This window comes from Rhincodon typus, chromosome 24 (genome assembly GCF_021869965.1).
Source record: "Rhincodon typus isolate 14 chromosome 24, sRhiTyp1.1, whole genome shotgun sequence".
NCBI classification, from domain to species: domain Eukaryota; kingdom Metazoa; phylum Chordata; class Chondrichthyes; order Orectolobiformes; family Rhincodontidae; genus Rhincodon; species Rhincodon typus.
The window spans coordinates 30,816,966-30,844,417 of NC_063355.1; the positions used below are offsets into that span (position 1 = coordinate 30,816,966).

Consider the following 27,452-nt stretch of genomic DNA (forward strand, 5'->3'; position numbering starts at 1 on the left):
ACTAGACCACTTTATGGAATACCTCTGCTTTGTCCACAGGAATGACCCTGTCCTCCCAGTTGCTTGCCATTTCAATAAACCATCTTGCTCCCTTGCTAAAATTTCTGTGCTGGGCCTGCTGCAATGTTCTAAAGAAGCACTAAAATCACAAATGCTATGCTGCCCTCACACCCACTGTCAGCTCACACTTCTGGCAAGTTACTCCACAAATATCATTTGAGCTGAATGGTGCAGAAAGAAGTCTAAAGAATGGCACATGTTGTGGGAACCACCCCCCACCCCACCCCCAATCCAGTGGGATCAACTACAAACTGTACTATGAGGATTTGTGCTATGCACTGGCTAGGCAATATGTTAGCTGTAAAATTAGGTTAATCAGCTGAAATATCAGAATAGTGGTGGACCACACTCTGTTATGGGCTCTTCGGTTGCTCTTAGAGCAGACACACCAACGGGTTGCTGTTCTTGGCCAAAATCCAGCGATTCCCATTAAAAGATACACTTACAAGCACCCATATAGGGATAAGAGTTGATCACTGCTCTGGTTGGTCGAGCCTGCTGGTTTAGCTGTTCATGAGATATACATACAATACATGTGGGTTAAAAAAAGGTGCTGAGTGTTGATAAAAACAAAGATGCTGGAAATACTTAGCAGTTTGGGAGCATCTGTGGAGGAAGAAACAGATAATTTTTCAGGTTGATGGTTTTGCATGACTGTGAAACTACATCCTCAACAAAGAATCAGCACTTTTTGCAAGAAAGGAGTTAAACAAAACACACGACACCAAACATGAAAACTAATTGAGAGTGAGACAGAATACAAGACCCAACAAGCCCTACTTAGTGTGCAGCTGCAGAGAATGGCTGGACACACCCAGGTAACCGCTACTGAAGATTTCAATTTCTGGCCTCTACATTCTGCTTTCAGGTATTTGCTGCACACCAACAGTATCTAAGCAACCAGCTATCAGTACTTTATTTTTAGTGTCAAAAACCCAGTTGGTTCTTTTTTCCTATTATGCCACTCTGGTGCACAAGAAAGGTCTGTTCTTATCTATGTCTGATAAAGTTGTAATGAGTTTTATGCTTTTTAACCATCTGGAAATACTTAGTGGCTTCGTGTTACAACCAGAGTATCGGACTCAAGAGCCTAATTTGTGAAAACTTGAATAAAAAGGCCTTTTGTATTACACGTACTTCATGGAGCAGGCTCAAGGGGCTGTATGGCCTATTCTTGTTCCTATTTCTTACGGTCCATGTCAGATCCTGAGAGAATTGTTTAAAAAGACTGCATTCCTGAATTTACCTTGCAAATCATGCCAAGGTTCTCAACCAACAGCAAGATGCACCACGGGGAATGTTCACACACTGAGGAGCCAACGCTTTGCATGTTTACAAAATTATGTCAAAATATCAGCCTGTGCCAACTATCATGATGTGAATCACCACATTCTCAAAACATTGTGGCATCAGGAAAATGCACATTGGGAGGATAATTAAAACACATGAGCATCATGCAGCTATTAGTTCAGTCAGTGCCTTCACTGGTGGCTACCATTGCACTGGACGCAGGAGATGAAATCAGAGGAGAAATAAATGAATCTTGCTGACTTGCAGTTTAACACATTTTGACAGGTTTATCTTGACTATTTTGGGAAGCAGGAACTTAAGATCATTACAACAGCAATTAGACATTTGAATGGACCGCCAAGTCAATTGTTTCTACTGTCTATTAGTTGATGGTGGAAAGGAAAATGATATGGTAATGAAGATATTTGTTTCCTACAAAACACCTAATCAGTACATTTCTCCTCCCACCACCGTCAGTTCCATCAGGATCATTTCAATTACGCCCAATGCCATCAGAACCTGGGAACAATATATGGTACCTGTGCTTAGCTGGAGGTGGCTGAATGCATTGGAATGAGAGCTTAAAACAAAACAGGCATCAACACAGAGGAGCACTGTGTGACACAGCTAGAGAAAATGGATAAATTCTCTAAGTAGAGTTTGCAAAGCAAATAAGACAATGGGAATTGTTTTGATTTGCTCTGGGAAAGCATCATCACCAACACAAACATTGAGTGGCTTCTGCCATGCAGAGCACTCTATACTTCATCTCTGAAACATAGTCCAAAGTTCATCCAAATTATTCAGATAGAAGTATCCCCTCTCAATAGCCTGTCAAGGATCAGTATAACGTGATGCTGGGCTGCTTGACTGTGACCCCAAGACACAAAACTATAAGCCATATATAAGTTAGCATCATTTCTCACTAAAATTGAGGCAGTCACACAGGGACAGTTAGCTGCTCTAATGTAAGAAGAATACACTTTGTAGATCAAGGCAGGAAAGACGAGAAAGAGAGTGAAGATTAAAAGGAAGCTAAATGAATCTAATCCTTAATTAGGATACTTATACTTATTCCAATGTCACTGACACCAAAGATGATTGACAATTCACACAGAGGAATAGTAGACTACAAGTTCATACAAGAAATGCTATAGGCAAAATGTTTTTGTATCAGGGCTATCCCAACATGATTCCAAGGCTCAGCAGAGATAGTCCCACAGCTATCAATGTTCAATGGAGCATTTAATCACTAAGGCTAAATCTTCTATCGTTAGCAGCCTTGTATTCTTAATGGTACCAAGTTTGTGCAACTAGTCTCCAAAGTAGAGGAACTATTGGAGGCTGGACAGAGGAAAAGTCAGTGTGTAACAAACTTGGGGCTGGGTTTTGAGAGGTCATTAAGGAGGTATTAAAGAGGGATATGACATTGGGAGGTGTGGGGTGGGTGGAAGTTGGACGTCTGTGATGAGCACCAGGGCCCCCAAACAGGAAAATCCTCACCTCCACTTGCCTGACACATGAGCTCACGCTGCCAAGATGTGTACTGGTCTGGGGATTCCCTTGTTTATGGCTAAAACAGTGGCAGAGGTGAGATGAGGCCCTTCTGGCCATTAATCTGCCACTTATAGGTTTCAAGAGGCCCAATGGACTGGCGACACTGTAATTTTCTCCCATCAGATGGCAGACAGGTGAGGGGCAGGTGGGTAAATGGCAGGCTGGTCAAGTGTTGCACTCTACAAGCCCCTGCCCATCATCCAGCCTCCTGAGAGCAGGAGATGTAAAATTTCACCCAACCATTAATTTGGGATAAGCAGTTCTTCAGCTGAAATAAATTAGGAATTACATAATATCCACCTTGCATTACATGACCAGACAGCAAGCTCCATGATTGCATGCTGCTTTTGTACAGCTCTCCCCAGCAGTGATATTATCTCTGAATTCAGTCCATCAGTTTCATAATTTAACCCCCAACAACTGAATTTAATAATTTTGCATTTGATAACATTTTAATAATTGGATCATCTGAAATCTCTACAGGTCCAATTTTACCTCATTTGTTTTAAAAGACATTGCAAGATTTTCCACATGAACACATCTATTAGCGGTACCAAGCACAGGGCTTGCACTCACTGGTTGATGTAGAATCCACGTGTGGATGCAGTGATGCTGACATGACGATCCTCCATGGTGATGACGTTAAAATACATCAGATCCCCCCGCAGCTTACGGTTACCAGGAGGTGGATTCCACCCACTCACCATCAGACACTTCAAACACTGCAAGGACTACAGAGATAGTATCAATTAGCAAAATCCACCTCCCCACTGAATCCAGAGGAAGAACCAACCAGTGACAATACATACTCAAATCAGAATCTCTACTTACTTGAGTTAAAGAATTCTGTGCTAGGATACAAACACTGCAATCATCTTTATTTTTCAAATGAAAGCAGAATCAGGAAAGATGGAAATAAGGTAAAGTTGGCTAAATCTGTAATACAGCAAGACTACAACTACAACAATGTTTAGAGCATTCCATGAACATTACACTAGCTTGTTTCTGAAATATCACATTGACTTCTGATCATACCCAACTGCATTGTAATAGTAATTTCTGAACGATGCATCTTTCTGGAAACAAATGCAGCAAAACATTTCTGAACAGAGCAGCTGATTCTGTTTTAATACACAAATATCACTTCACTCCATTGGATTTGTAACACACCTTGCTATCCGCAGTTAGTGGCTGTAGGAATGACAGGGGCCGATCTTTAGATCCTGGCAAGATATATTCCGGAGGAGAGCAGTCGATAGTCTCAAGTGATTGATCTGAACCAGAACGTCGTTTCCTTTTCCCAGCTGAAGATATATCTAGAGGGGAAAGAACTGCATTTATAAAATGGTTGAGTACAGATGGAAGCAAAATTAGTTTCTCCCAATTACCCCACGCTTTCACCATAGCCCTAGGGCTCCCTTCAGCTCTTTAGTCAATTTGTTTTGGAATGTCACAACTGAATTTACCATCAATACAATCCTAAGCAGCACAATCCAGATCACAATCAACCACTATATTTGAAAACAAAAGAGAGGTGATGGCATTGTGCTACTATCACTGGACTAATTATCCAGAGATCCAGGTAATGATTTAGCAATCCAAATTTCACTTGGCCCACAGCATTGGGTGGACTTTGAACTCAGTATACATCATCAGAAGTCTAATGATGACCATGAAACCATTGTCAATTTTCGTAGAAACCTATCTGGCTCACTAATGTCCTTTAGGGAAGGAAACCGTTATCTTCATCCGGTCTGGCCTACATATGACTCTAGACCACATCAATGTGGTTGATTCTTAACTGCACTCTCAAATGGCCTAGCAAACCATTAAGTTATATCAACTGCTAAAGAGTCTCAAAAGAAGGAATGAAACCAGATAGAATACCTGGCATCTACCAAGTCACTGAAAACAACCAAAGCAGACTCAGCTCCATTGACGCTGCCAAGTTCTCCTCAGCAACATCTGGGGCTAATGCCAAAGTTGAGAGAGTTGGCTCACAGATTAGTCAGCTATCGCCTGCCATTGTCATACACACAGAATCATACCTTACACACAGTGTCCTACGCTACACCATCATCACCCTGTATATATTGTCTCACCAGCAAGAGTGACCCAGCAGCAGTGGTGGCACAATGGTGTATAGTCAGGAGGAAGTTGCTCTGGGAGTCCTCCCAGCACAATCTACAATCTCATAGTCTGGCATATCTCCCACACTATTAACATCAAACCAGGGGATCAACCCTGGTTCAATGTAAAGTGCATGCTGGGAACAGAACCATGCACACCTAAAAATTAGCTGTCAACCTGGTGAAGCCACAAAACACAACTGCTTGCAAACTATCTAGTCTCTCTTCGTGAAAACACTCCAGCTCAGGCAACATCCTGGTGTATCTCACCTGTAGTATCTGTAGTCCAGTACTTAAGCTGAGACCTACCTGACAACTTCTACAGGTCCATCATAAATTCCTTGCTCTTGTATTCAATTCCCTGACTAATAAAGACAAGTCCTCCAAGTGCCTTTTTAACAACCTATTGCCCTATTCTGATGCTTTCAATGATCTATGGACATACACACTAAGGTCCTTCTAACCCTTTGTACTTCCTAGAGTCCTATCATTCAACGGTAACACCCATGCCTTGTTAATTCTCCTAAAATTCATCATCTCACACTTTTCAAGATTAAATTCCATTTGTCATTGTTTAACTCATCTCACCAGCAAATCTGACTATCTTCCTGCAGTCCAAGGCTTTCCTCCTCACCACTCACTACATCACAAATTTTTAAGTCATCTGCAAACCTACTGTTGAAACCTCCTATATTCATGTCATAGTCATAAAGATGTACAGCACAGAAACAGACCCTTCGGTCCAACTCATCCATGCTGACCAGATATCCTAAACTAATCTAGTCCAATTTTCCAGCATTTGGCCCATTTCTCTCTAAACCCTTCCTAATCAGATACCCATCCAGATGCCTTTTAAATGTTGTAATTGTGCCAGCCTCCACCACTTCTTCTGGCAGTTCATTCCATACATGCAACACCCTCTGCATGAAAACGTTGCCCCTCTGGTCCCTTTTATCTCTTTCCCCTCTCACCTTGAACCTATGCCCTCTAGTATTAGCCTCCCCTACCCTGGGTAAAAGACCTTGGCTGTTCACCCTATCTATGCCCCTCATGATTTCATAAACCTCTATAAGGTCACCCCTCAACCTCCAACGCTCCAGGGAAAATAGTCCCAGCCTATTCAGCCTCTCCCCATAGCTCAAACCCTCCAATCCTGGCAACATTTTTGTAAATCTTTTCTGCACCCTTTCAAGTTTCACAACATCCTTCCTGCAGCAGAGAGACCAGAATTGAATGTAGTATTCCAAAAGTGGCCCAACAAATGCCCCATACAGCTGCAACAGGAACTCCCAAATCCTATCTTCAATGCACTGACGAAAAAACGCAAGCATACCGAACGCCTTCTCCACCATCCTACCTACCTGCAACTTCACTTTCAAGGAACAATGAACCTGCACTCCAAGGTCTCTTTGTTCAGCAACACTCCACAGGACCTCACAATTAAGCGTATAAGTCCTGACTTTTTGTCTTTCCAAAATGCAGCACCTCACAGTTATCTAATGGATCAAGGTCCAATTGTACTCTGAGGTAACCTTCTTTGCTGTCCTCTACACCACCAATTTTGGTGTCATCTGCAAACTTACTAGCCATACCTCCAATATTCACATCCAAATCATTTATACAAATGACAAAAAGCAGTGGACCCAGCACCGATCTTGTCTCGATCATTAATGTACACTACAAGCAGAGAGGGACACAGCACTGTGTTGCTGGGTCAAAATTCTGGAACTCTCCCCTTAACGACATTATGAGTCTACTGATGTTAAATGGACTGCAGTGGTTCAAGAAGGCAGCTCATCACCATCTTCTCAAAAGCAACTAGAGATTGGAAATAATTGCTGACCCAGCCTGCAACATCAACATTTTTTTTTGCCAATCACCTTAAATAAGTGTTCACTGGTTCTCAACCTTGCACCAGTAAGTAGTTCTCTCTGCCTATTCTGTCCAGATCTCTCAGGATCCTGAATATCTCCATTAAATTCCTCGTAACATTTTCTTCTCCAGAGACACAAGAAGAAAGTTCCTCCAATTAATTCATATCACTGAAGTTTCTCAGGCTTGGAATTATGATCAGAGGTATAGGTAGAGTGGACAGCCAGAGACTTTTTCCTCGGGTGGAAGTAGCTATTACGAGGGGGCATAGTTTTAAAGTGAGTGGAGATGTCAGAAGTAGGTTCTTTACTCAGAGAGTGGTAGGGGAGTGGAATGCATTGCCAGAGAGGGTAGTGGAGTCAGCCTCATTAGAGGCATTTAAGCAGCTATTAGATCGGCGTATGGATGATAGTATAAGGTAGGGGTGGAGGTTAGATAGACCTTAGGTTTAGGGTAGAAGTTTGCACAACATCATGGGCCAAAGGGCCTGTACTGTGCTGTACAGTTCTATGTTCTATGTTCTGGACTGTCTCTAAAGGCTTCACAGCCTTCCTAGAATGCAATGCCTAGAATTAAACACAATACTCCAGTTCAGGCAAAGCACTGTTTCATAAAGGTTCACTATGGCTTTATTGTTTTTGTATTCCATACTTGTATTTATAAAGCTCAGAGTCCTGTTTGCCTTTTTGACTGCTTTCACAACTTGCTCTGTCACCTTCAAAGATTCGTGCACATTTCTATCCCAGGTCTCTGTTTCGACCCCGTTTAGAATAATATGCTTTAGATAATATTGCCGTTCCTCATTCTTCCTACCAAAATGCATCACTTCTCATCATTACATTTCAACTGTCACATGTTTGCCATTTCTTTAGCCTGTCTGTATCTTTTTGAAATCTATCACTATCCTCCTTACAATTCACAATACTTCCAAGTTTTAGGGTCTTCTGCATTCACATTTTCTTCCCCAGGGAGGCTGGTTCAAGTTTATGTTTCTTAAAAGAATGAGAACCTGATGTTCAGCCATAAGAAATAACATTAATGCTGTTTAAAATTATTACATAGAGTGGGTCTTGCCAACCACTGTTTCACCAATTAATTTATGGCTAGTTTTTTTAAAAAAAAAGCCACATTATCAGAGGGAAACATCAATGATTTGTTCTTACAAGCAATGCTCTAGCATGCAGCTTTCCAACTTAAACTGATTTAATAATAACGTTTGCATGTGCACCAAGTCTCTTGCATTTGTCTTTCAGCATGAAAAGCTAATTTTTAAAGACATAACACACATAAATCATAAAATCACCAGCAATCTCATCAATTGAATAAGATTGCAAATTGGTTTCCAGATGAGGTCATCATGCGCTCTGGATTACATGCTTCTGGATATTAGTTTTGAGACTGCCCAAATTCATATAGAATTGTTGAATAATAGTGACAAAAAAACCAGGTTCATCAACTCACAATGTAAGAGGCTTTCATCCTATCAATCTACACTGTATCTAATCACATCATCATGCTAACTTACTCTATTACCCAATCTCCTTTTCATAACAAAGTACTTGCACAAATCATACCTGCAATATCTCCCTCAGAGATCGTGGTTAAGAAAGAAGAGGAATTACACTCAATGCCATTATAAGCATCAACAGGATCCAGACACTTCAACAGATCCCGGATGTGACGGACGTGAATCTTAACCTCTCGGACAGTATATGGTTCTGAGGCAGAAACAGAAAAAAGACACTTCAATGCCGTGCCAGAGCACAATACACCTCCACCGTAAACTACAAAACTCCAAAAGAATAAAGAACAATCAGAAAACACACAATAAAAATTGTGTAATAGAAATCTGAAACTATTTACCACACTCCCCCACCCTCCAAAAAAACTTTTGAGGTTGGGATGTCAACTAAAAATTTAACAACTAACATTAATAAACTAAAGATTACAGAACCGAGGCAAGTAGATGGGATAATGATCTGAGTGTTGGAATGAGTTGAGGGGCTGAAGACTGTATTCCTGTTCCCATGTTTAACATTGAAAGCTTGGTGACAATGCTTGCAATTTATTCACAGAACAATTCTTTTAAATGAAGATCCAACAGACGCTGATCATTTTCTGGAAGAACTCATCACAGGTAGCAGGAAAGAGAGCTATTCAAATGAAATACAAATGTTTACAAAATAAATTTCAAAAAATGGATCTAAATTAGCAACCTCAAGGTAAGGCAGTAGATGCATAATTAAAACATGTTGTTATAATACTGCGCCATATAGACTAGCAAGTCAAGTTCCACTTTCTTGTTCTGTGCAGAAGTGATGGTCTTACAAATAACATCAGGAGGAAGGAGAATTGGCCACTGTGCAAGAAAGGTTCAATGACCTGCTTCACTCTGGAAAGGTGAATGCATGCTAGACCATGGTGAAAGCCTTTGGTGTTTAATCTCCGGCAGACACTCCACATGAGAAGCCTGAGGATGAATGCTACTCCAGGATGCAACACTGTATGTTCCCAGTTCAGAGCCTTGGTATTGAGATAGCAAGCTAATGTACTTGAAACACTCTTTGATCAAGGATGCCAGATATGTTCTTTCTCCTTCTGTCCTTGCAGGAAACGAAAGTCTGTTATACCTAAAAAAAAGGTGCAGAACAGAGAAGAGGTTCACAAACTATGCACTGTCAGCAGCGTGGAGGAGGGATCAATGGACGTGGCTGACCACAGAGTCAGGAGAGGAATGATGGGCATCCCTGCAGAGGGGGCGAATACAGTGTGCAGTGTATAGGATGCAGTGCCTGTGTCCCATCCAACAGCAGCCAAAAATTCAGCTGCTCTTGGAAGGCTTGCATTACTGAGGCTTCTACTCTTCGAATAGATCCAAGGTCCCAAGTGGAATGCTGGGTAGTAGTGGCTGAGACAGAAGCCACCCCATCTAACAGGACATTAAGTAGGTCATTGCTTTTTTTCACCTAACTGGGCACTTTTCCTATTTTTAAACATCATGTAAATACTGAAAGTTGATGGCAAACGTGTGAACTTCTATTAACCAAGACAGTGACAAGAGGGATGAAGTGACAAAAAGGATTCTTTAACGAGGACAGTGAAACCTCTACAATGATGTACATTCCTCATTTGTAGTAAGAGTGCCTCAATGGAAACATGCTTGGATCAGACAAACCTTGACATTGAGCCTTCCACTGGGGGCCTCGCTTCTTTCCTGTGCGGCCTGGGCACCTTTGTGTCCTGCCTCTTCTTCCTCCTCGTCCTCCATGACATGGTCCTCTTCCTCTAATGAGTTCTCAATCTCGTACATCACTGTCCTCCAATTCCAGGCCTCTCTAGTAGATCATGTTGTGAAGAAAGCAGCAGACCATCCCAACAAGTGAACCCCTGCTGGACTGTACTGTAGGACACCACACATTAATGGTGGTTCTTGTGAACAAGTAACTTCTGTTATTGTGCCTCTGAGCTTCTCACAAAGACTCATGCAAAGCTACCTCTTCAAGAGATATCCCCATACTTTGTGAAGGTGGTGGATGGCGGATGGGGGAGTGGGTAAGTGAGTGAGGTGAGCGAGGTGAGCAAGTAAGGTGAATGAGTGAGTGAGTGAGCAAGTAGTGAAAGCAAGTGTACAAGCAGGAATCTCTTGTTGGAGTTCATAGCCCAGCTTAACATCGCAGAAGAAGAAGACCTCTCTATTGATGAATCTCACTCAGTGCAATTGATAATGCTCTGCACCCTAAAGATTTCAAGATCAAGACAAAACCCACTGCCCTCCAAGGCTCAATCTGGAAATGATAGGACCATCCAATGCTCACTAAATGGGAATTAATGACCAGTGAGGCACAATGGTGCATAGCCACTTCTGAACCACTAACAAGCTAGTGGAAGAAGCCGAAATTTGCAAGTGTTCAAAGGACACAGTGTCATTGATGGCTACTGGTAGGAAAGAGCAAGCACTGCTGTAAAGTGAGTCATCTGAAATGAGGACACAGATTTTGGTGATAATCTGCCTGGGTCTCCTAAAGCAGTGGTTTTCTTGTGTATCCATAAAGTTCCATCATTGATGGAAGATCCTATGCTAAAAGTATAGCCTCTGCTGCCTTTTTGTTCTTCCTTCTCTTCTGCCTTTCTCATGGCTCTGCCCTTCCTGCAAAGGACATTTCTCCTTACCACCACTAGATCCGAAATTAAAGATACGTTCTCATTGCCAGCAGTTGCCTTCCTTGAACTCAGGTGGACTCTCAATTGTGTTTGGAAGCTTTGCCTCCTTCTCCTATGTCCTCATGGTTCCAGGAAAGTGCTCGCATCCTGCAATGCCACCCGTCTTTCACCTCAAACAAACCCAATGGTACCCGTATGTTGATGGTTGAGAATCCTTCACAGCCCTTTTCTTTTTCAAAGGACCAACTTCTTTCCCTAGGGGTGGCCATAACTGACTGACTGCTCTGTGCTGCTTCCTCTATTTACCTTGTGGGATGGGGAGTGGAAAAGGGGGGGAAAAGGCAAGTGGATGAGAAAGAGAAAATGGGATAGTGGTGCCATGTTCCTTCTCAGTGACTGAGTGGAGAGAAAGGTAAACAATACAAGAAGAGTTAACTTGATGTGAGAGTGACTTCTACCTCCAGTGGACTGAGTTTCTTCAACTGGGATAAATGTGTTCTGTTCAATGGGTGTAGATGCTGTTCATTGAGAAGAAAGTTTGAAATTTGTTCTTGGCATGATGGAGGTGTTACACTATTGAGTTGCATTCAAATTTTTTGCTTTACCATGAAGAGATTGGATTCCAATATTGAAGCTGTCTCACTTCATTGAATGCTTCATCTTCACTTTCTTAGAATAAGTTAATGAAGTCTAGTGGCTGCGTTTTGATCTCAGCTCCCATCCTCAACTGCAACTGAGTTTTGATATTTTCTCGTGTTGCACTGCAAACTCACTTTGCATCTCTATCATATTTTTGATCAAAACTTTTGTTTTGGTTTTACATTGATTATGTGGTACAATTAAGGAATTCTTGTATGTTTGGGACCTTTGTAGTTTCATAACACATTTTCAATTGCAACTGCTGGTTTCCAGTTCTTGAGAAGGCATCGTCTCTACGCATGGTAAGCAACAAATTCATTGGGACTTCTCAAAGTGTACAGCAGACATATGAAACTATATTTACAACATCACTTATTGGTAAATATGTTTAGCATCTTCAAAGCATTCAGCATTTTAACATATAATGAATACCACAAAAGAAGGTCCAGTCTTTCCATTCATTGACCAATTATTCTCCTCAATTTAACTTCTGCATATATTTTGGTTTGAACCCAAAAATCACTCCATGAAACCCCTTCCCCATGTTACAGCACTCTTTGGTCTGCGGATACAATGTATTGGCTCTAGCTGAAAACCTGGGCAGGTGATCTGTATCCACATATTCTGCCACTTACAGCTTAAACTTTAGTAATTGTCACTCACTCAGAGGACATCCATCTGTTCCCAATGACAGCACAGCCAAAACTAGGTCATCAATAAGTGAGGAATTATGAGAACAAACCAAGCTACAATATTGTAACTCCTACCCCTACATTTCTGATGAGTTATTATCAATTGAGTATTGAATAAATGAAGCTTGTAGGCAATCTAGCTAAGACACCAAACATCCTTTAACAAAGTGCCTCCCTTTACCTTCTACCACTCGGAGAATTGATCCATCCTTCAGTCCTTCTATGCTTGCCAACCCCGCAAGGTTATCCAGAATGTTGCCATCATGCTGAAGTGAGAAGCAGGTCCGATGACATGTGTCCTCACGTTCCATCAGAATCTGGATGATCTCCTGGACCATCTCCTCAAAGGGCACCTAGAAAAAAGACACATTCTGATTTGTTTTGAGGTACAATCAGCAAATCCCACGTCCTTATCAACGGTCTCTGAACAAACCACTTAAAATAACTGGGTGGTTTGTCATGCCAAATGGACATTTTACAGATTGGAGTCAAAGCAAATACTACGAATATATATGTTGGTCACCTTCAAGTGATAATTGTGATGTACAGCCTCTTCAAAATTTCCAAAATTAGCAAACTACAGGTTCTACAAAGTGGTCTATTTGTTGCTAACTCATCATCCAGGCTTTGCCATCTCTTATCTACCCAGTTCCTAATCACCCTCCAATTCTTCACAGCTATCATTTCATCCAAACCCATCAACTCCTGACCTTACTGACATTGGCTACCAGGCTTTTATTGCCTCATTTAAAAAAAATCATTACCAAGCATAACTTTGCCGCTTCCTTTCTCTCCAAGTTCTTCCTGTGCTACCATCTCCCTCGGACTCTCCATTCTGACTCTCAGCTCATTTGCAGCAATCCCTCTCCTTTCAGCCACGAAAGTCAGTCATATTTGCAGCATTTCTGGGGCCCCACACTCTGGAAACACTCCAAACTTTTCTGCCTATTTTGTAATGCCCAAACCAAAATTCACCCCTTTGACCAAGTTCTTGGTCACTGCTTCCAGAATATCTTCTGTAGTTTTGTGTGCAGCTTCTTTTTGAGTACACCACCTGGAGGCTTTTCTCTTTACCTGATTTTTTTTATAAAGAAGGTTGTGGTTGTTGAGAGATGGTGTTAGGAAATCCAAATGGTAAATCAACACTACTAAGAACCTACTTGTAAGCTAATGGTGTCGCATCCAGGCACATGAATCTTGATTTTAAGCGTGTTTGGAGTGGGAGTGACCTCCACCACGCCATTTGTAAGCACATCAGCAGCACCATTGGTGATTAGATTATCCACTGGCAGAGTCACCTCTGAGTCTTTTCCATTACAGAGAGCTTCACTACCCTCAGCATCTGCAATGAAAGAATAAAGAATAAACAATTAAGAAACAAAGCCTAGGAACCGTGAACATTAAATTTTAAAGTAAACAATCGTACACTGCAACAGAAAACATGAAACATAAATACATAATTTATAGCTGCTATTTAGGGATCACGAGGGATAAATCTGGATCCAAGCCAATGGTGCTAGATTACAGTTGCTTGGGGTTTGTGAGGTTGACATCTGTTTGATCAGTGATACATCATCAATTGCGGCATAATTATCAAATTTACAATGCACTTGAATAAAGCCAGTTCCAGGGACAGTTCTTGTATATGCAATGACAGAAAACTCACTTCAACTCCCCTCCCTGGTTATTTTCCTTAATAAACTCCCAGAATCTCCCAATGGTGAAAAACTGTATTTGTACCCAATTGTGTCATTGTAGGCCCAGGCATGGTCTTATAAGAAGCCAGAGGCATGTTTCCATGTTTGCTCCTTGATTTCCTGCGGGTTGGTTAATTGGGCACTTCAATGCAAGGGTACCAATATGAACCTGACATCATACCTCGGTCATGGCCTCATACTCATCTCTGGGCTGAACATTGTGGCATACTAATCAGATCATTCAAAGCTCGTGCGATCCAAGAGAAAATGACAAATTGAACCTAAAGGCAACCACACCAGTGGCAGAAGGCAAAAGGCAATGACCACAGGTACTTTGTGGCTGGAAGGTTATTTCCTATGCGGTTCTGCAGGGCTCCATACTAGATTCCTTGCTGCTCATACTACATGGTCAATGATTTAAATTTAAACTAGTGGGCATGATTAAGAAGTTTGCAGATGGTACAGAAATTGATAGTGTGGTTAATAGTGAGGAGGAAGAGCTGTGAACGGCAGGAAGATATGAATGGACTGGTCAGGTGGTCAAGCTAAAAAGTGGTAAATATAGAGTTCAATCTGTAGAAATGTGAGGTATTGCATTTAGAGAGGGCAAACAAAACAGGGGGTGCAGGGTAGCACAAACAGGCATACTGGATGCTTTCCATCATCAGCTAACACAAAGTATAAGCACAGGGATGTTACGTTAGAACAGTAGAGAATACTATTTAGAGCAAATTGAGAGTACTGCATACAAATCCGACCATGCATTTCATGGAGAATATGAATACAGTATAGATGGTACAGAGGAAATCAATATAGACATTACCAGGAATGGAGAATTTTAACTATGATAAAAAATTGGATAGGTTGACGGGTGATTTAATTAAGGTGAATGAAAATTTGAGTGGTCTAGATGGAATGGATTGCAAGAACCAATTTCTGTAAGCAGAGATGTCAATAACTACGGGGTACCAATATAAGGTAAGTGTAATTCTTCGCACACTCGGGATAATTTAGAAAATGCTGTTCAGTCACGGAATCACATTTCACGTTCAGCACTAACAGGGTGCCACCATCAAGCCAAAAAGTCATTCTGCTATCACATAAATGAGTAATGTGGTATATGAATTTCAGTGATGGTGTGATGCTATATGTGTAGACTGCACACTAGTGGATCATATCAAAAAGCACAACCTCAGTTGTTTGCAAAAGCGGGGTACAAACCATAGCTAACCAGACCATGTTTGCAAGACTCTCAGCACAATGTCCAATATAGGATGCGACTCCACAATTGGACTGCCTTTGCTCATTAATTGTGAGTATGTAAAGAATTACACTGACAATCAATTTACATCATTTGGCTCACAATAGGTTGCACTTTCCTGTACTAGAAGCTACATATATCAATGCACAGTGCCCTGTTCTTTGCACACAAATAGAAAATGTACACGGACTGTGCCTGTTACAATTCAAGAAAAGAGGTGACAGCAATTCTCTGGTTAATTTTTCACAGCAATGCCTCGTTTAAAATTTCAATATATTTGATTGAGATCATCATTAAATGGTGCATTATCCATGGTACACCTCTACCATAGCCCACTCACCAAACAGTTGGCACTCACATCTGATCCAATATAGTTTTCCCTTTACTTTGGTATGACTAATAAATTATCCTGTTCAAAGCAGGATGAAAAGCTTTGATAACATGTGGCATTTTTCTGCAATACTTGAGTTCTGTACCGCCAAACAATTATTTACATGGAGATATGTTGCAGCTTGTATTACAAAGCACTATATCACGTTACCGCAGCTTGCGTTTGACAGATCCACCCAAAATATCCCAATCAGCCAGGTTTATCAGAATACTGCACTGAAATGGGGAACTACAAAACTGGTCTTCCCACTTAAATGTTCCAAACTACATCATACATCAATGTGAGAGAAAAGGTTTAACTTGCTTGATCTACTCCTTACAGAGCAGATGCTAGTTTTTGCCATTTCTCACAAAATAATATCAATTTTGCAAAAGAGAATTAATCATACACAAAACCTTAAAACTCAATCCTTCACTTTAACACTGAGTCAGCAGCAAATCATTTACTTACTCTCCATTATACCACCCAACAGCATTCTTTAAATGCTGGACTTGATCTCATTCATTTAAGTTTGTTGAAAATCTTTCACATATTTCTCTTGAAAGACCATGGAGTACTGTGGGTGTAGAGTGGGTGTGCAGGCACATTTTTGCTGGGGCAAATATCCTACTATAAACCATGGGTGTTATAACAAGTAGAGAGAGGCAGGTAGCAGCCATGCAATTAATTATACTTGCTGCAGATCTATATCAGCAATCCTCCTGCTCCTGACTTCAATCATACAATTAAGGATGATTAAATATCTGCTTTAATAGTCATATCTGTTTCTGACGCCAAGGAAGACAACAAATGGGAGATGTAGAGCAAGAAAGGAAAGTGAGAAAACAAAGTGTGTCAGAAATTGCCAGTATATTTAATAGATTTTAATGGTGCAATGCATGCGGCACACATGATTTTTAAAGTGTTTCTGTTTCATGATGGTACACATGTGGGTTGTTGGCTTTATCCCCAATGTCTGCTGATTAAAATGATGTAGTCTCTGGTTTGGTTCCAAAATCTTCTCAGCTGAATCCAATGATTTACACTGTTGCCTTAAATGGAAATGATACAAGGTTTGTGGCATTTGCCCAAGATAGGCAGGTTGCTATGCTATGCATGGTGAGGAAGGTGTGTACTATCCTGTAATAGACAGTAGACAGCTGGTGTAGAGAGCTACTGATAATGCACTGTGATCTATCCATTGGAAAATGGAGAGATTGGCAACACAGAATAGGCTACAGATTAGTAGCTGCAGATTTTCAATTCTCAAATCATTCCTCTAAAGCACCAGACCACAGAGGTTTTACTGTCACACCAAATTCAAAGGATTTTGTTAACTTATTCTTTCCTACAGGGGGTGCAGAGTATGGGGAGATGAGGAGATCATAACAAAGTAGAAGGAGTTAATGAATAAAGTGGCCAGTGAGAATTAGGCCCCAAAACGTTTAGAACAAGTGATGGCTATATTACTCAAAATCAGCTGCTTAGATATTTGAAATTCTCAGCCACGAGAATGGGAGCAGTATGGTTTGAGGGAGAGAGAATGGGTAATGCAGTATTTCACATAGAATGAGTACATTTAAGGAGCGGTTGGTAAGAATGTATTTATCTTCCCCACAAGACGTAATAGGGAACACTGCTCTTGGCTTTGCTGAACTATCCCCACAGACTAAATGGAACATGACTGGTGGTACCAGGCTGTCCAGGCAGGAACTCAAACAATGCAACTTGCAACTGTGCCTTCCCAGGACAAAGCTGTCATGAGAGGAGAGTCTGATTTCAACACTCCAAGGGAATAATTTCATAAAAGAGAAATCTTATTTGACAATTTATTCATGTTTTTCAAGGAAGTCTCATCCAGAATGGATAGGAGGAAAATAGTAGATGTATTGTATTTTGATTTCTAGAAGGTGTTCAACAGGGGACTTCTCAATAGGTTTAGTTGTAAGACCCCCATGATGTTGGGAGGTAGTATATTGGCATGGATAGAGAATTAGCTAATAGACAGGAAACAGTGAGTGGAGATAAGGGGTTCTTTTTCAGGTTGACAAACCGTGACCAGTGGGATTCCACAAGGATCAGTGCTAGACCACAAATGTTTACAATATAGATTAATGACTTGGAGGATAGAAGTACAATAGCCAGATTTACAAATGGCACAAAAATAGGTGAAAGGGCAAGTTGCAAGGGGGCTACAAACAGTTTACAGAGAGATACAGATAGATTACATAAGTGGGCAAAAACTTGGAAAATGGAGAATAATAGTGGAAAATGTGAGGTTGTATATTTTGGAAGGGAAAAAAAACGGTATTATTTAAATGGAGAAAAGCTGCAACACAAAAGGGACTTTGGGTACTTGTGCATGAAACACAGAAATGTAGTACACTGTGGCAGCAGATAATCAGGAAGGCTAATGGAATGTTGGCACTTATTTCAAATTGGATTGGTCATAGAGGACCTGGGGTAGTTGTGGAGGGGTGTTTTTCTGACTGGAGGTCTGTGACCAGTGGTGTTCTGCAAAGATCAGTGCTGGGATCTCTGTTAGTAATATATACCCACATACACATACATAAATGATTTGGATGAAAAATGTAAGTGGTATGATTAATAAGTTTTTGGTGGAGTTGTCACTAGTGAGGAAGGCTGTCAAAGGAATCAGCAAGATATAGGTCAGTTGGAAAGTTGGGCAGATAAATGGTAGATGGAGTTTAATCCGAACAACTATGAGGTCATGCATTTTGGGAGGTCAAAGGCAAGAGGGAAGTATACAGTAAATGGTAGGACCCTTAGGAGTATTGATATACAGAGGTATCTTGGAGTGCAAGTCCAAAGCTCCCTGAAAGTGGCAATACAAGTGGATAAGCTGGTAAAGAAGGCATATGCATCCTGGCCTTCATTGGTCGGGGTATTGAGTATAAATGTTGGTGAGTCATGTTGCAGCTGTATAAAACTTTAGTTAGGCTATAATTGGAATATTGTGGCCACCACACTTTAGGAAGCATGTGGAGGCTTTAGAGAGGGTGCAAAAGAATTTTGCCAGGATGTTGCCTAGATTAGTGTGTATTAACTGTGAGGAAACGTTGGACAAACTTGGACCGTTTTCACTAGAATGTCAGAGGCTGAGGGGCAACCTGACTGAAGTAAATAAAGTTATGACAGGCAGAACAGGGTTATAGAGTCTTTTCCTAGTGTGGAAATGTCAAATACTAGGGGACATGGGTTTAAGGTCAGAGGGGGAAAGTTTTAAGATGTGCAAGGCAAGTTTTTAACACAGTTTTTGCCAGGAATGCAATGGCAGGGGAGGTGGTAGAAGAAGATACGATGGTGATGTTTAGCAGTCATTTAGACAGACACTGGGCTGTGGTGTTCTATGTTCAAGGGGGTTGGAGTACAAGACTACTGCAACTATACAAAAAGTGTTAGCCAGACCATACCTGTAGCACACTACCCTGAGGAACTCTTGCAGAGATGTCCCGGAGCTGAGATAACAGACCAACAGCCACAACCATTTCCTAGGCAGTCACATGCTGACCAAAAGAGGTAAGACCAGCAGTTTTCCTTTCCCAAACGACATTAACTGTAGGAGCTACCAATACTCCATACATGGTTTCAATTGTGCCTGACACTTAAAAACTCAGCAAAGTGATAAAACTACACGGCTCTTATGTGTAATGAACTGCAGCACCGAGCTGAATCAATTCCACAATATGCTTAAATTTATATAATTTACATGATGAATGCAAGTCAGAATTCGAAACATTGTCTCTACTTTCTTCCCACAGATGCTGCCAGACCTGCTGGATTTCGCCAGCAATTTCTGTTTTTGTTTCAGATCTCTAGTATTTGCAGTTCTTTGTTGTATTATACCTCAAAGCTGTGTTAGGCTGTTTATTTGACGTTACTTAATCAGGCTATTAGCTGGAATGGAAAGGATAACTGGATGTCAGAATTGAGCAAGTATTTTTTTAACCGAACCATCACAGTTCAAAATCTCTACAGAGAAAAATAGGCCAACGAACAGAGATAACAAGGTGTAGAGCTGGATGAACACAGCAGGCCAAGAAGCATCAGAGGAGCAGGAAAGTTGACGTTTCGGGCCTAGACCCTTCTTCCTCTGCTTCCACCCTGATTCCCATCCACTTCAATTTTAATAGTTCTTCTTGACGCCACGCTCAATCAAATGCCGTTTGACAACATCAGCCCTCACCACGCCTCTCAAATTCAGCTCTTTTATCCATGGACCATGTTTCAAAGGAGTTCTGGTCGAACTCAAATTTGAGATTTCTGGAACAAAAACAAAGTTGCTGGAAAAGCTCAGCAGGTCTGGCAGCATCTGTGAAGGAAAGAACAGAGTTAACATTTTGGGTCCGGTGACCCTTCCTCAGAACCGTTTTTTTTGGTTCCTTATTCATAGCATCCGCAGTTCTTTCGGTTTTTATTGAGATTTCTGGAAACAACTTGCTACTTAGTAAACGATACACCTCAGTACTGAAACAAGACGCCACACTACCAAAAGAATGTAGTGGCTTTGGAGATGGTACAGAAAAGATTTACCAGGATGTTGCCTGGTATGGAGGGCATTAGGTATGAGGAGAGGTTGGAGAAACTTGGGTTGTTCTTACTGGAACGACAGAGGTTGAGGGGTGACCTGATAGATGTCTACAAGATTATGAAAGGCATGAACATTGTGGACAGTCAAAAGCTTTTTCCCAGGTTGGAAGAGTCAGTTACTAGGGGGCATAAGCTTAAGGTGCAAGGGGCAAAGTTTAAAAGGTGATGTACGAGATTTTTTTTACACAGAGGGCGGTGGGTGCCTGGAACTCGCTGCCAGGGGAGGTAGTGGAAGCAGATACGATAGTGACTTTTAAAGAGTGTCTTGATAAATACCTGAATAGGATGGGAATAGAGGGATACTATCCCCAGAAGGGTAGGGGGTTTTAGTTGTGATGGGCAGCATGTCGGTCCAGGCTTGGAGGGTCGAAGGGCCCTGTTCCTGTGCTGTAATTTTCTTTGTTCTAAGACCATCAATCATTTTGCTGATATTTGAGAATACACTAACAGGAAGGTCAATGGATGTGTTGGATTTTTCCTGCTTGTTATTAACAGGATATTCCTGGGTAATTTTCCACATTGCTGGCAAATGCCTGTTTTGTAGCTCTACAGATCAGATTGGCTGGGTGCACAGCTAGTTCTGGAGCTGAAGTCTTCAGCAATACAAATTGTGATGTTCTTGGGCCCCATCAGTTTTGCCATGTCCAGTTTGCTCAGCCGTTTCTTGTTATCACATGGATTGAATCATATCGGGTGAAGACTGCCATTTATGATGTTGGGGACCTCAGGTAAAGGCAAAGATGCATCATCCATTTGGCTTAGCTGACTGAAGATGGTTGCCAATGCTGTGCTAGGTATGCTGCATTCATCATCTTTCAGGAGGAGCATGATCACTTGCTTAATCACTCATCATCAATCCTAATCGAGCAGGATATCAGTGTTTTGATCCAATCTATTTAAGTGTGGGAGTAGATAGTTTTCTTTACAACATGCTGATTTTGCTATTTATGTTGTACCTTTGCCGGGTCAACACCTCATTTTTACGTATGCATGGAGTTGTTCTAGGCATGCTCACCTTGATTCCTCATTGAACCAAATTGGTCGCCTAGCTTGATTGTAATGGTAACACAAGGAAGATACCAAGGTCATGGATCCAGAGACCATGCAGTATTAACAATGACCGAGTTTAAAGCTATTTTGTTCTTATTTTGTCCAACTTTTCACTTTAGAATCATAGAATCATAGAATCCCTACAATGTGGATACAGGCCCTTCAGCCCAACAAGTCCACACCGACCCTCAGAGCATCCAACCCAGACCCATACCCCTATAACCCACCTAATCTATACATCCCTGAACACTACAGGCAATTTAGTATGGCCAATTCACCTCACCTGCAAATCTTTGCTGAGTCTAAAATTATTTTTGACATGTTCCCAAATAATATATTTTGATATTATGTTTATCAAATTACCCCACTAGGAACTAGTACCATAGAACACTGAAGTGGAAGATATGAACCATGGTATAAATACTGCATATAAATGTCCATCGAATGTCGCCTGGAAAGTTCACAGTCTGCCATGAAAGGTATTAATCTAATACTTCACAGTATAGTCAGAATCTCATGCTAAATCCTTGGGAAGAAAGTCAGATAAATCAACTCAAACCAACTTGTACTTCACACTGTCTCTTCTTTGTTATTGCTACAAACAAGTTCCAGCAATGCTAAGAATGATGGCTTTGACCTCAGGGACAGCATGTTACAGGACACCGGACACCTGAACGATCTGAAACTTTCCAGAAGAGATGGCTTCTGCAGATGGCTGGAGGCAGTGTCTCTTTTCCAACGCAAGGTGCTTCTACAAAATGGAAGGACATTCCAGTTGATGTGATTTGTCCTGTCTTTCCAAAATGGGTTAGCCTTTGAAATATAAAATGGCCAATGTAACACTTGTTTTATATTGGCCATTCCAGATTGTGATGACAAATTCTCTGGCTATGTTTTTGCTTGGCACACTGTCCCAGATAGAAATGTAAGTAGGTTAGAATGCTAAGGCAACAATGTGCCACAATTTTCCTAAAATGCACCATATGACAACGCCTTTAATGTCATTGAGGGACATCTAATTGATATCCGTTGGGGGAAAGGAGGTGTTGTGGTGCAGTAGGTAATGTCTCTGCCACTGAGTCAGAAGCACCAGGTTCAATCCCACTCTAGGATATGTTGCCATGGCAGGTACATTCATAGGATGCCAAACAGGTTGAGTATCAACCAGCAAATTCTTCTTGTCAGGGTGGGGTGGGGGGGACACATTTGGCTCAACTGGCCAATTGACTGGTGTGGTGCAGATTAGGGTCAGCATAGGGTTCAATTCCCATTCAGGATCAGGTGGGTTCAGAACCTGCTCCACCTTGGCTTACCCTTTGGTGGTGATCACTGCAATGTGAATCTGACCTGCCTTCAGAGAACTCAAAAAGATCCAGGTGTGGGGAAGGTAGTACAAACAAATCACTAGATCAAAAACAATAGCATGTGCTGTTATAAATATTGTGTAAGTCATCCAATCATATAATCACTGGCACCTTTAGACCATGATTTGGGTGGGAGGGGGTGGAAATACGGATGCAGAGTTGTTTACTGCAAACAGCTTCCAGCATTGTTGTCTTACGTTGTTCGGGTTAGGTAAAAAATTGGGGAGGAGACTTAAGTGCGGCATGAACCCTGGCATGGTTACTTTGGACCAAATGTGTCATGTTGTAAGCACTTTGATGTAAAGTATTTTCATGGGAAACCAGAGGTTCCAACCTTTTGCTGTGTTCAATCCATTAGCTAATTGCCAGAGGATATGGGGCTGGCAACTGTGATTCTCAGCAGCCAGTTGTATACAGTAGTCTACTGTGCTCTGCTCTGCACTATCCTAGCATCAGTAAGCTCTCTGTACTGTTGAGACAGCACACCCACAAACTACAATTTATGTCAATAATTATTTTTTAACATACAAAAAAGTTGGTATAGTACTCAACTAAGTAACTACCAATTTGCATAAACAGGCAATCTCCTTCTGTGATAATAATGTTAAACTTTCACTTGCACTTTGACTGTATACTCCTTGTCCCACTCTTGTATCCCTCACACTCCTACCATTCGAGTGTCTGCATTAACTGCTTAAATTCAGGAACAAACATTCTTTACCTCTTCTGGTCTAATCTCCCATACCAAGTTCTGGCCGCTTCCTCACATATATAATGAAAACTATCTCAGGCAAATGACAGGCACTAAGAAATAATATTATTCTCTTCCTAACTAGTAACAGTCACCAGCCACTCCCATTCAAGATACAGCAACTTTACAGAAGGGTTAAAGTCTATCAGCAGCTCAGAAAACAGTCACTGAACATTTTCCATTCACCAAAGAATTCTAACAACATTGTGAACTCAGCCTTCCGATAATTCATGTGGCCTTATTGTTCCAGTCATTGCAGGGGTTATCAGTTCAGAGTTCATATTTGCAATGAAATGGATTTAAAATGCCCAAAAGGAACTTAATAAGAATAACTCCACACATTTCATTCAATAAATTGGATTAAATCCTGGTTTTGCAGATCAGAGCTTAGTCTGAAATAGCGTACTCCAGTGCCAAAACTAATTAGTCAAAAGGAAATTTTACACGTTTTGCAATACAAGAGATGGCAATTGCCAGTGCTGCAGGGTAAATATTAGCAACGGCCACCATTGCAATCTTTCCAGGTGCATAAAAAATAGCAGGAGAAGAAGGAGGCTAGATATACAGAAACAACAACCAGAAAAGCCTTTTGATGAATACAGAATTCATCCCTGCTGATATTCTAAATCTTAACTTGAACTGCTTTCTCCACTTTGCCTTTTGAACATAAGCTGATCAATTTCAAAGTTCTGTAACCACTGCTGCGTTGTAAATTACTTTAAAAACAAAATCAACAGGCAAAATTCAAAATTCCAGTTAACATGACAATGATTCATGTACATTAAAATCAAGTGTCAGCAGTATTCTGTAAAATGTAATTGATTCCGTCTCCTGCACATGCGCCTTTTGGAACACTTGGATATATTTTAGTTTTGTAAGTTTTACTAATACAGTCCACATCCTCTAGAGGATTTTTACAATCTACAATGCCTTTACTAATACAGCCGACATTCTCTGGAGGATTTTTACAATCTACAATGCCATTCAATGCTTGTGGTGAAGGCTACACTTTGTGGTGGGACAAGATTTTTTTTGACAAACAAGTAGTTTATCAGTCAGTATATTGCGACTCCAAGGCAGCTGCATTACTTGATACAAGCTCCAGATAACGAAGCATGACAAGAAAGTGATCTAAGAGCAGAGAAAATGATGCATAATGACAAATACTATTTGAGAAAGATTTCATGAAACAACAGCAATAAAAAGGATGTCTATATTTGATTAGTAGTAAGAAGCTAATCAAGATACGAATTACATCACAAGGGTGAAGGCTTGCCATTTAGAGTGAAGAAATGCTAAGTATGGCCTCCCAGACACAGAAATGCAAAATCACCAAACATTTCTGTAAAACAGTGAAAGTAACTAATCAAAAGGAACAATACTAAATAAGTTGTGCAGACTCAAGCTAAACAAATCTAGGATTAGACTGTTTGTATCCAAGGATCTTGAGGGAAAAGAGGGAAGTAAACAAGACTTCATGTATATCATGCCACTAGTTTGTGGAAAATAAAAAGTACCTCAGAACTAGAGGGTGTCAAGTGGCAAATGTAATATAAAAGGAGGTTAATGATTAGGAAATTATAAAACAATTTGTCTTGCTTTGGTTGTCTCAGATAAAATGCAATGGATGTGTATATATCATTTTCGAGAAGTGTTGGAAAAAAATCCCCCTGTGAAATCTGAAACAAACACAGAAGGATTTGGAATGATAGGAATGTGCCTTGTTGATAGAGAAGTATAGAGGACAGAAGGTTAAAGATTATGAAGTCAAAATGGCACACAAGAAGATTATTCGGCCCATCAATGAGTAAGGGTGAAATTAGAACTGCTCAAAATGGCTGTATGAAAGTGATAAGCAATTGGTGAGATGCTTGGAGAAAATACTGGAATTTGCTCATGACACCAACCTAATTAAGGTGGAAAACCATAATAATTTTCAAAGGCTGTAGGCCATGGATAGGATATCAGGCTGTTGCATAGTGTACAGAAGTGTCCAATAATCCATTTTGGAAATTAGAGTAGGGAAACATGTAATAAGATTTTACATGGAGCAGAGGAACTTTAAAGTGTAGCTGTATAAGCCATTACCAGACAGGTTAACTATGGACAGCTTTTTTTGTATGCATTAATTAGACATGGGCATTGCTAGGCCAATGTTTATTGCCCAACCTTAGTTGCCCTTAGTGGTGATGGACTGTCTTCTAGAACTGCTGCAATCCTTCAGATATAGATACACACAACACAGTAATGTTAAAAAGGGAGTTCCAGAATTTTGACTAAATGGTTTGGCACGGACTTTGCAGGTGGTGGCGTTCCCAAGATCTGCTGCTTTTGTCCTTCTAGGTAGCAGAGGTTGTGGATTTGAAAGCGCTGTTGGAGAAGCCTTGACAAGTTGCTGCAATGCAACCTGTAGGTGACTAATTAAATTGTTGAGTTTGTATTCAGAGTATCAAATGCAAAAGCACAGAATTAATGTTGAACTTGTACAAGACACAAAATTGTAAAAATGTCAATAATTAATCAAGCAAGCAACATTGTGCATACCTTTAAGCACCCACTCTTTAGCATAGATATAAGGATGAAAAGCAGCACAAATTTGTCACCATATTTCCTGGGGTAATGGATTACAGTTATAAAAAAAACTTTTAAAGAAGTTTTGACATATTTCACACAACCTTGAGGTGAAGGGTGGCCAACTAAAGTTCAACATTATGATAAAGCAAGCAGTGACAGGTTGTTCTTTCCTTCTATTAGTAGAAATACTCATGAATGTAAGTTAACCAAAATGTATCTACACAACCATGTTTAAGACGTAGGAGATATTTTTCCTCAAGTAATTAACAGTTGCTTGAAACAACAGAAGACAGTCAGGAGAAGAATGAGCGGAAGACTCAAATGAAATTATCTAGATTCACACAGATAAATACATTGGCAGGAACAGTTTTGTCTTTGCGCTGTAGCATTGAACAATTCTATTTTTGACCTCTGAGATAAGTTAAAGCCAATCCAAATGCTGATCTCATATAAACAGCCACACACACTCCAGCATGAGTCCCTAATTTTTGATGAGAAGCAGAAATGCCTGACTGCCTCTCCCCTCCCTACCCTTCACAAGGTGTGTGGAGGCAAATTGGTACACCAATGCTGCTTCCTAGTTACCAGCTAACTCTTAAACACGAGAGATTCAATCTAGAACACTTTTGATCTGCATCCCTTTAAACCCTATGATTAGGAAATATTTCAAATCTACAATCAGCCACATGATCTAAACAGTTGGACAATTAGAATTGAATGTGTCTCTGTCCTACTCATTCACAAAAACAAGATTACCACTCAGCCTCTCACTACTTTCACTCCTTTCTTTTTTCATTCCTCCTCTATTTTATTTAAGGTGTCGTGCACCGCCCTGTTCGTTATTGATTATTTTCTGACCGGATTTCACTTCCTCTCACACCCAGCGCTGTCTCGCCCTAGGTGTTCTCGATCCCGTACAGTAACTTCGAGCTGCCTTTTGCAGCTACGTTTCGGATCCATATTCTTACCTATTCCACTCCCTGGTAGCTCATTCTTGAGGCGGCCGCTGGCTGTTTCCCCCGCTTCATTCCCCGCACGTTTACTCACCATGTCCCCCTTCTTATCTTCTCTGAAACAAACTATCTCTCTCTCCATGTACAAGTAACTAGCCTCACCCTAGCATTGCACTCGTTAGAAGAGGGCGACACCCAATTTTCAAATATGGTCATATTTCCATGGAAACCAGGTGGGTGGGTGTGTTCCCCAGACTGAGAGACGGGTTTCTGGCTCTAGCCCAAAAATTAGTGATGTGAAAGCGAAGGATAGATCCAACGGGGAACAGTCATCGAAATAAATAGTTAGTATTAAGTTTAGTCAAAAGTACAGTAATTGAACCAAAGTCACAGAGATTAACGAAGGTGTGTACTTGTTTGT

General features: G+C 40.9%; 1 protein-coding gene across 1 annotated transcript in view; it reads right to left on the reverse strand.

The window, feature by feature from the left end:
- Positions 1-27,199, reverse strand: part of LOC109915928 (clustered mitochondria protein homolog) — a 44,859-nt gene extending 17,660 nt beyond the window's left edge. The window contains exons 1-6 of the mRNA XM_048611730.1: positions 27,047-27,199; positions 13,561-13,742; positions 12,582-12,753; positions 8,483-8,626; positions 4,078-4,223; positions 3,484-3,638 (exon numbers count right to left, since the gene is read on the reverse strand). Of these exons, the coding sequence (XP_048467687.1) occupies positions 3,484-3,638; positions 4,078-4,223; positions 8,483-8,626; positions 12,582-12,753; positions 13,561-13,742; positions 27,047-27,173 (926 nt within the window). The 5' untranslated portion in view covers positions 27,174-27,199. The remainder of the gene's footprint in view (positions 1-3,483; positions 3,639-4,077; positions 4,224-8,482; positions 8,627-12,581; positions 12,754-13,560; positions 13,743-27,046) is intronic.
- Between the last annotated feature and the right edge of the window lie 253 nt (positions 27,200-27,452).